Source organism: Tenebrio molitor, chromosome 1, assembly GCF_963966145.1.
Source record: "Tenebrio molitor chromosome 1, icTenMoli1.1, whole genome shotgun sequence".
NCBI classification, from domain to species: Eukaryota; Metazoa; Arthropoda; class Insecta; order Coleoptera; family Tenebrionidae; genus Tenebrio; species Tenebrio molitor.
In genome coordinates this window covers 28839493-28850458 of record NC_091046.1, presented here as the reverse complement: position 1 = coordinate 28850458, position 10966 = coordinate 28839493, and the positions used below count along the sequence as shown (strand labels likewise).

Below are 10966 nucleotides of genomic sequence, written 5' to 3'. Positions count from 1 at the left end.
GAACGCGGTATCCCCAGCGGGCACCCACCCAAATGTTGACTGCGTCCAATGTTGCTTCACTGATCGGTTGATGATTAGTGTGAAAGATAGATAGAAGGGGGACACTGCGGTAATTGGGAACGTGTAAGAGGGCAATCGAGGAGAGCGAAGGTTAGAGCTGGACGAATGAACGCAAAAAAAAAAACAGAAAAACACTGCCCCGTCCGACGCGGTGGTCTGATAAGGCAGGGATCACACTGAGCGACCATCACCGAGCACCGGCCATCCGTTTTTCCAACTCTACCTATTTCTTTCTAGAGCTCCGCAACTTTTTTATATTTTTGTATACTCATTCCATGGAGTAAAGGTCAACGCCTAATATGGGATGTAACATGTGTTGACACTTTGGCTGATTCTTACATAAGAAAACTTCCATAATTCCAGGATCAGCTGCCGAAGAAGCAAGTAAACGAAAACATGACAAATATCAAAATTTAAAGTCAGCAAATTATATTTTTAAAGCATTTGCTTTTGAAACGTTAGGTCCATGGAGTAATGTAAAACAGTTACCGATTTCATTGGTGCGAAACTTATGATTGAATCCGGAGATTCTAGAGCAAAATTTTTCTTCTACCAAAGAATCTCATTGGCAATTCAACGTGGAAATGCTGCAAGTATTTTAGGCACTCTGCCTTTTGCAACTCCAGTTGAAGAAGTGCATTGTTTATGATTTATATGTATACATTTAATTATTACTTGTTTCTTAAATATTATACTGTTATGATTTGAATACATTACTTTTTCCGCCAAATATTTGAACCTGCGCAAAACGGTAACAAATGTGGTCGTGATCGTCATCGAATCGGAGGAGCCCTACGTTGTGATTTTCTTTTGGCGGAAAAGGTTCGGAATGCAAACGGTGAGGGTTTCAGTTGGAAGAGTGCCGCAAATAAAACACACATGTGAGGGACGCAAAATACCTTTTATTAAAAATGTCTGTAATAACTTTGATGAAAAAGAAATTGGAACGAATACAAAGGACAGAAATTAAGTTTAACGAAGTACAAGAAATTAACTAGTTGAGTACATCACAAAGATAAACGACAAGATGAATGCAACAATATTTAAAATAACAGAAAAACGGGCACATGACAGACAAAATGACAGTTTAAAGCTTGCAAAACAAGTAAACAAATTATAAGGCAGTTATTACAGACAGGGACGGATGAAAAACCCTCTTCAAAAACCGTATCCCAGGTATTACTCATATTTTACAATTCGATTAATGACAAACAATGTTTAATTTGGAACTACGCGGTCAAGGTACGCCAACGGGAGCTTAGAGCTGGAGGTAACAAACTTTCGGCCGCGAGGGGACTCAGAAGAATAATCTGAATCATCTTGAGAGCAAGCGACGTTTATAGATATTCGGGGTATTAATGAACGTCAGACTATTTCACCGACCAAGCAAGAGTCACAGAGCGTTTCGGGGTCGTACGATTAGCATTCCTAGACCGCATCCGCAAAGACCTAGGTCCGCCGTCCCCAACCAACCGTTTCCGGACAAAACCCCGAAGTCTCTATAACCGTCGACGGAAGCTTCACCAAAAAAATACCGACGCCGCTCCCGCAAACGGCTCTAAATAACCGTAGCTTCCACAGAAATTTACTAAACAACCCCACGACTTCCTGATTGTCACCTAGCTCCCACAGGGGCGCACTTACAACATTTTACTTTAACTTTTCCGAAACCTAGCAACAACACGAAGGAAAAAAAAACGAGTTTAATTCTATCCAACAAAGCGTAACATTAAACGATGAGAAAATCCAGCAAAACAAAGCGCAACATTAAACAATGATAAAATAAGCAAACAAAACGCAACATTAAACAAGGATAACTTAAGCAAAACAAAACGCAGCATTAAACAATGAGGAAATAAAAGAGAACAAAATGCGAAGTTAAATAACGATAAAATAAGAGCGCTTTAAAAAGGAATACCATACTCGCTGGCAATACTAAACAAAAATATGGGGGGTCGAGTGCCGTTAGAAAATGTTAGTGAAAGAAAAACAAAATGGACGCACGCGGTCCGGACGACGGCTACTAATTTTCGAAATTAACAGATTGCCAAAAATGAACCTCCCGGGAGAAACTTAGGGATAACGCTTAAAATTAACGAATGGGCGCTTCTTAGAGAAACAGCATGCAACAAAATGAAATCTACAACATATAGTCGGAGAGCTGATGACGAATTTGGAGAAGGTATTTTAGGCAATCAGAAATTAAAAAAATTATACTATTTGAATGTTAGTGAATCTGGATTCGAGAGTCGCTAAGGGCGTTTGCGGTTATTTTACTACTGCGCAGCATATGAAACTTGCAAAAATTTTATCCCAAAAAACATACTTTAGGCAACTTGAAATTATACTGATTTTTTAGTTTAGCATTTGTTGGCGCATCTGCAGGTAGTTTGGTCCGTCAAGGGTGGGCACTACCCTGCAGGTAGCTTACCTGGCAAGATAACTCTCAAACAGAGAGGACTTCTGTATTAACCACCGGACAGTTCGGTCCACTTTCATTGTTGTTGAATATATTGTTAAAATTAAAACATTGAGTTTTAATCATCAGGTCCTTCGAACAATTACACAGAATTAAACAAATACCAGCACCTCATTACAGTCCTAGTCACGAACATATTGTTGGTCCATAGAGCCGGATTATCCTCGAGTTAGTGATTAGTGATAAGTGATTTAATTCGTGCATCAGCGAAATCACCATAGCAGCATCCGACAACAACAGAAGTCCACCAAGTTGGTCCAAGACATACCAGTCAGGTCAGTGAGCATCCTATATTCCTATATCATTCCCGTTCAGATCCATTCCGTGAGCGACACATTTAATTCAGCTTTAATTCATTTCAATCACATATTTCATTTCAAAATGCCTGAGTTAGCAGAATTAATACTCAAGAAAAATCAAACAATAGCTCAGCTTAACAGAATATCAAAATTTGTTGCATCATTCCCACCAGGTGATAATGTAAACAAAATTAAATCACGCATGTCAGCCCTAGATGATCTCTACAAGGAGTTCAGGGAGGTTCAATACCAAATTGAATTAATTGACAATACCGCATCAGAGACAAACGATCGCGAAACGTTTGAAGATTCATATTTCGATACAAAGAGCATGATGCAATCTGTCATAGATAGTCATGTCCAAGATACTTCACAGGAAGTCAATGTAAATTTACCACAGTTGAATTTACCACAGTTTAGTGGGTCTTATTCAGAATGGACCTCGTTTCATGACACATTCAACAGTTTAATTCATGAAAACAAAGGTTTAAACGATATTAGACGCTTTCATTACTTAAAGGGAGTTCTTAAGGGTGAAGCTTTAAAATGCATTGAATCTTTAAAAATATCAGGGGCCAATTATGCAATCGCTTGGGACACACTCAAAAAACGATACAAAAATACAAGACTCATTGTGCAAGAACATGTTCAAGCCATACTTAATGCACCTCCTCTCAACAAAACCATATATTCAGGTCTAAGACAATTATTAGACACCGTCATTTCCAATTTAGAGGCGCTTAAGGTTCTAAACATAAACACAAATTCATGGGATCCATTAATTGTCCCAATAATTACACAAAAACTGGATTTTCCAACAAAAAGGGAATGGGAAGCAAAATTGAATTCAGAAATTCCGAAATTGGCAGACCTTCAAGACTTTTTAAATAATAAATGCAATCTTTTAGAGTCGCTAAATTCAGGTAATCAGAAATCACAATCGTCGCAGCACAAAACGCATGCAATTGCCAATCACGCTTCTGCGAATGATAAACTCACTTGTTCGTTTTGCAAAAAGGGTCATTTCAGTTTCCAGTGTGCTGATTTTTTAAAGTTAGCAGTAACTGAACGATTTAACCAAGTTAAACGTTTAAACTTGTGTGTGAATTGCTTAAAACACAATCATTCAGCCCTAAATTGCAAGTCAGGTTCCTGCAAAGAATGTAACAAAAAACATAACACACTTCTGCATTTTAACAAACCCAATCAAACAATAATCGAAACACCTCAGTCAATCGAAACAATACAACAACCATCGTCAACGGAACCTTTAGTTGTTACAAACCATTGTCAATTTGATAAGCCATATGTATTAAAGTAACACTTAAGGTATAAGATTATATGGCAGCACTAAAATTATCCCAATAATGGAAACCAATATTGGCGTTAAGATGGTTGTCTGGGGTCGTGCAGCTGCATCCCTTTTCCTTCGTTCAGGGCAGGGATTAAAAATTTGTGAAAGAACATGATTTTGATGTTTATTGTAAATTTTGTTATTGAAACGAAATTCCCTTTAGCACTTTGTGTCTTAAAAACAGTAAAGATGATTTGTAATAGTATTGTATATTTAATAAATAAATATAATTTCGTGGGTACGCATTTGTTTTGAGACCGGCTCTGGAATTCACAACACAGAATTGCTTGAAGCATGATTTATGGTTGGGCTGACCGCCTACTGCAATTGCGACAAAAGGAACGTTTATCTCCGGCCAAATACTTTTAAAGGGCCATATAATCTTATACCTTAAGCGTTACTTTACTATCGACTGCACAAATTCACGTCGAAGACATTCATGGCAAATATCATACGTGCCGAGTACTGTTAGATGTAGGTTCGCAGTTAAACTTTATTTCTAGTACTTTGTGCAAACTTTTAAACGTCCCGTTAAGGCATACCAAACTAGCAGTTTCGGGAATTAACAATACAGGCAACACCATTTCACATTCTGCAGATATTAAATTCAAATCACGATTCAGTAAATTTTCCAAAAAACAGCAATTCTTCGTAGTTGACAAGGTGACGGAAAACTTGCCGGCACAAACGTTTTCTTCAAAGACGTTAAATTTACCACAATCACTCCAATTAGCAGATCCTCACTTTAATGTCTCGGGACCCATCGACATGTTAATGGGAGCCCAATTATTCTGGCAAATTTTAAACAAAGGTCAAATCTCATTAGGGCACAACAAGCCTGTTTTACAACAAACACATTTGGGCTGGATAATTGGCGGCGCCTTGAACATTAGCCCGGAACAAAACAGCTTAAATCATCTGGTGACCAATTGTCACATTGGTGCAGACATCCTCCATAAACAAGTCGAACGGTTTTTCCAAATTGAGGATTTCGGCAATAAACGAAATCTTTCGTCGGAAGAAATCCTTTGTGAAGAGCACTTTCGGCAAAATTACAGACGGGACCTAGACGGGCGGTTTATGGTACAATTGCCTTTCAAAAACGATACAACCCCGTTAGGAAATTCCTTGCAGACGGCGACGAAACGGTTTATTGCTTTGGAGACCAAACTTCAAAGAGACCCCGCGCTGAGAAACAGTTATTCAGATTTCATTCATGAATACCTGGCACTTGACCACATGGAAAGGGTACCAGGTAGTCAAATAGAAACCTACAAGTGTTACTATATGCCTCATCATGCAGTAATCAAGGAACACTCAATCAGTACAAAAACACGCGTAGTTTTCGACGCATCCGCCAAAACAACAAATGGTATTAGTCTGAATGATCAATTAATGATAGGTCCTACGTTGCAAGAGGATTTGTTTAGCATTTTGACTAGATTCAGAACATATCAATATGTACTCAGTAGCGATATAGCTAAAATGTTCAGACAAATTTTAATGCAAGAGTCACATCGAGATTATCAAAGAATATTATGGCGTGATGATCAGTCAAAACCTCTAGAAATGTATAGACTCAAAACCGTCACATACGGTACAGCATGCGCTCCATTTTTGGCCGTGAGATCATTGCAACAACTAGCGCATGAAAATATTCAAAAATATCCATTAGCCAGTAAAATAATCCTAAGAGACTTCTACATGGATGATTTATTGACAGGTACAAATTCATTAAACGAAGCGATTCAAATACGCGATGAAATTACATCAATCTTAAAAGGCGGCGGCTTTCAGTTGTGCAAGTGGGCGTCGAACTGTGCCGAACTTTTGCCAAAATCAACCGATTCATCCGAAATTTCAAAATTTATAACACTAGATTTGCAAGCAGACACAAAAACGTTAGGGTTGTTGTGGAATTGCGCGACTGACAAACTCAAATACAACATTTCCGATTTTTCTACAAATCCAGTTACAAAACGCGGAATTCTATCCATAATTGCTCAGATTTATGATTTAATTGGCCTTATTAGTCCTATTGTCGTGCGGGCAAAAATCATTTTACAAAATCTTTGGAGTTTAAACTTAGATTGGGACGATCAAGTTCCACCTTCGATCGAGAATCTGTGGTCACAGTTTCTAACAGATTTAAGGCACTTACCCAATTTGCAAATTCCTCGAAAGGTTATAATTTCTTCACCCGCGGTCGTAATAGAATTACATGGCTTCTGCGATGCTTCCATTCAAGCATATGGAGCATGTGTATATATTAGATCAATTGATCAGCATAACAACATAAATGTACATTTGTTGTGTGCGAAATCGCGTGTCGCACCACTAAAGCCCATATCTCTGCCAAGATTGGAGTTATGTGGCGCTTTATTATTAACCCGGTTAGTTGCGAGAATATCAAAAACATTAAATTTAAATCTTCAAAAACAGTATTATTGGACAGACTCGAGCATTGTATTGGCTTGGATATCGGCGAACGCAAATAGCTGGCAAACATTTGTCGCTAATAGAATCTCGGAGATTCAAGACACAACAACAAGAGCTGATTGGAATCACGTTAGATCAAAGGATAACCCGGCCGATATTGTTTCAAGAGGTATGTCCCCAAAAGAGTTAATGAATTCAGATTTATGGTGGCACGGACCCGCATGGCTACGAACTCCTTCTGAGAACTGGCCCAAGTCTTATCCCGATCAGACTCAATCGGTCCCAGAAAAACGCAAAATAACGCTTGTTGCTACAACGGCCACACCAGAATTTGAGACGTTAACAAAATTTTCATCATTCTCCAAATTGCAGCGCGTCATAGCCTTATGTTTAAGGTTCATACACAATTGTCACCACAAAACAAACAAGGTTTCAGGTTTTTTAACTTGCGACGAATTAAACAAGGCCAGAGTTGCAATTCTGAAAATAATTCAACGCCAACATTTTAATACCGAATTAACTGATTTAAAGAATAACAAAACCATCAGAGAGGACAGTAAATTAATAGCATTAAGTCCATTTCTATCAAAGGAAGGCTTAATCAGAGTGGGTGGTAGATTAACACATGCACCGATTAACTTCAACCAAAAATTCCCGATAGTTTTACCTGCAAATCACTACATAACGGAGCTTATTGTAAGACAGGAGCACGAGCGGCAATTGCATGCTGGGCCACAGGCGACATTGTGTTCAATCAGACAAGTCTACTGGCCCATCTCAGGTCGCAACACAGTCAGAAAAATAATTCACAGATGTGTAAAGTGTTTTAAGGCGAATCCCAAAGGATTAACGCAAAAAATGGGCGACTTACCTGTTGACAGATTGCAACCTGCTCGTCCCTTTATCAAAACCGGTATAGATTATGCAGGACCAATATATTTAAAAACTGGAAACTCACGCAGTAAACAAAGAGTTAAGGCCTACATAGCTTTGTTCATTTGTTTCACCACTAAGGCCATACATATTGAATTAGTGGGCGATTTGACTACAGAATCCTTCCTGAACGCATTGAAGAGATTCATCTCGCGACGCGGACATGTCGCAGAAATTTATTCGGATAATGCAACAAATTTTACAGCTGCCAGTCGAGAACTAAAACTTTTATTAAATTCATCAAAATGTCAAAATTTAATTAGTCAGGAAATGAATAATGTAAATATCCGTTGGCACTTCATCCCACCGCGATCACCTCACTTCGGAGGTTTATGGGAGTCAGGTATAAAATCTATTAAATATCACCTCAAAAGAGTAATTGGTGACACATCAGTCACGTATGAAGAGATGTATACGCTTTTAACTCGCGTGGAAGCTTGTCTAAACTCACGTCCTCTTACTCCTATGAGTCCAGATCCTACAGATTTTTCCGTCCTGACACCTGCTCATTTTCTCATCGGCGAACCCATGACGGCGCCATTGGAGCCCAATCTCGAAGAATTGAAGATAAACAGATTATCACGTTGGCAACGCATCGAACAATTGGGGCAACAATTCTGGCGCAGATGGATTCGAGAATACATCCCGCAACTACAATTACGTCCAAAGGGTCAACGCATCACCAACGACAACGTTCAACCAGGAGATATGGTGTTGATCAAAGAAGACAACGTCGTACCACTACATTGGCCTCTTGGTAGGGTCGTCCAGGTCCATCCAGGACACGACGGTGTTGTTAGAGTGGTGTCAGTTAAAACAGCAAAAGGTGCGGTTGTGTCGCGTAGTGTCAAAAAACTGTGCGTTCTTCCGTTAGACAAATGACATTCGAAAGGAGTGATAACGACATGCTCGTCGATGTTCAAATTTATTCAATTTGACGTATGTTTGTAATGTACATATCATGTATTTGTCACAAGTGATTTCATAGTTCTTATAATCCATTTAATATTATGTATTAGCTTAAGTTCATGTGTTTATATTGTTTAGTTTTAGTTTGTTAATCATTCTCCTTCTCACTTGAGACGTCATATTTGTTCTCATATTATTCATGTCTGTAGTTTTAGTCATTATACTTAAATCATTAATTGTAAATATCTAATTAGGTCATTTACTCATTTATATCATTTGAAGGCAACCCTTCAAAGGGGCCGGCGATGTTGGCGCATCTGCAGGTAGTTTGGTCCGTCAAGGGTGGGCACTACCCTGCAGGTAGCTTACCTGGCAAGATAACTCTCAAACAGAGAGGACTTCTGTATTAACCACCGGACAGTTCGGTCCACTTTCATTGTTGTTGAATATATTGTTAAAATTAAAACATTGAGTTTTAATCATCAGGTCCTTCGAACAATTACACAGAATTAAACAAATACCAGCACCTCATTACAGTCCTAGTCACGAACAGCATTTATAGATTACAGAAATGAAAATGCCAGATTATTTGGACGGTTTTAAAGTACAACCCGACTGCCCCAAAGTCATTTTTTTAGTATACGCAAAAAATATACTTTAGGCAGTCTGAAATTTTTATGGCAGACGCGAATAAACATTTTAAATAAGTGCGACAAAAAAGTCTTATGCGTATACATAGGTACGAGAGAGATAGTTTATCGATGTCTGCCAGCAGTAGCTAAGGGCGGCCCCGGCTCGTTTTTTTAAAATAGATTGTTAAACAAATATTTTCTTCAGCAACGCCTTTCTTTACTATAGAGCTTATACATATGTCTGCTTAGATATTCTATCTAAATAAATGTGATGTTAATTACCTAATATTAAAAATTTGCTTCAAATATGCGAATGAATATTGTCTGAATTAAAGTTACATATGAAAAAAAATCAATAATTTCAGATTAACAGAAACAAATTGCTATGTTTAGAAATAATATTTTTCGAATTTTCATTAATAAATTTACAGACCAGATTTAAGAGATCCGGCAACAATGTACCTATTCAGAAAATATAACCTTAATTTGAAAACAACCTAACCTAACACAAAAAGTGTCAATTTCCTTTAGGGAATGTAGGTACCGAGGTACTGCCAACAAAATCACTAGATGGTCATAGCCAACTCGGTCCCAAAAAGACGGTGAATGCCTTTATAGGTAGTGAGAAGATCTATTAGAAAAAGGAGAAAAAAGTGGGACTTGTCATTGAAAAAAAATATTGATGACGTCATTATTAGGAGATGAAAAGCTGTCAACATAAGTAAAGTACTGAACAATATGCACTTTTTACAAACAAAGTTGAGCTTTTCGATGATTTTTCTCAGATATTAATAGTTACAGTTTTATCGGAGCCGAGGGCTTCCTTAGCTACTGCTGGCAGACATCGATAAACTATCTCTCTCGTACCTATGTATACGCATAAGACTTTTTTGTCGCACTTATTTAAAATGTTTATTCGCGTCGGGTTATTATTTAAAACCCTCGTATTAGGCTGGCTCTTTTGCACATATTTTTAATATCAATTAATGAATCTGCCATAAAAATTTCAGACTGCCTAAAGTATATTTTTTGCGTATACTAAAAAAATGACTTTGGGGCAGTCGGGTTGTACTTTAAAACCGTCCAAATAATCTGGCATTTTTATTTCTGTAATCTAACTATAAATGCTAAACTAAAAAATCAGTATAATTTCAAGTTGCCTAAAGTATGTTTTTTGGGACAAATTTTTTGCAAGTTTCATATGCTGCGCAGTAGTAAAATAACCGCAAACGCCCTTAGCGACTGTCGATTCCAGATTCACTAACATTCAAATAGTACATTTTTTTTAATTTCTGATTGCCTAAAATACCTTCTCCAAATTCGTCATCAGCTCTCGGACTACACCCTTACCACGTGGTCCCGGCGATGTCAAATTGCAGCGAGGATCGAAGGTTTTAAAATCCTAAGTACTAAATTGCAGCGCGCGGTTAGTTTTGGTCTTAATAACCTGATGTAAACTGCAGCGCTTATAATCTTAATAAGGGGTCGGCTTATCATTTAGAAATTTTCAGGTAGCACTGCACTTCTCAGTTCATTAAGCAGATGTATCAAAGGTGTACATGATGCTCTTGAATCGATTCAAATTAAAACTAATCGAAATCTTCAGGTGAATGACAAAAGAAAAACATTATAATTTTTTCTTGCCACAAAAATTTGAAAAATTTGTCAACATCATCAAAAATTTACGAGGACGGTACGTTTTCACACTGTACAAAATTTTTTAAACAATTAATTACTGTTCACGGATATAAAAATATACATTATGTGCCTCCTTCGTCTCGATTTTTCACTCTTTCTCGATTCTGTTATAATGCACTTCCTGACCTTATATCCCAATATACCATTAAAATCGTTCTACTGA

At 37.8% G+C, this 10966-nt stretch overlaps 1 protein-coding gene across 1 annotated transcript; it reads left to right on the top strand.

Annotated features, from left to right (window-relative positions):
• Positions 1 to 3040: 3040 nt before the first annotated feature.
• LOC138124797 (uncharacterized) lies at positions 3041 to 7787 on the top strand. The gene is made up of 3 exons (XM_069040005.1): positions 3041 to 3761; positions 4665 to 7663; positions 7770 to 7787. The coding sequence occupies exons 1-3, from the start codon at positions 3041 to 3043 to the stop codon at positions 7785 to 7787; spliced, it is 3738 nt and encodes a 1245-aa protein (XP_068896106.1).
• Positions 7788 to 10966: the final 3179 nt, after the last annotated feature.

What these genes read in the sequence shown, in the direction of transcription:
- LOC138124797 (XM_069040005.1), top strand. Translation starts at nt 3,041, where the DNA reads ATGTCAGCCCTAGATGATCTCTACAAGGAGTTCAGGGAGGTTCAATAC. An exon ending in TTTAGAGTCGCTAAATTCAG is followed by an intron (nt 3,762 to 4,664) that starts GTAATCAGAAAT and finishes GAGTACTGTTAG; the next exon opens with ATGTAGGTTCGCAGTTAAAC.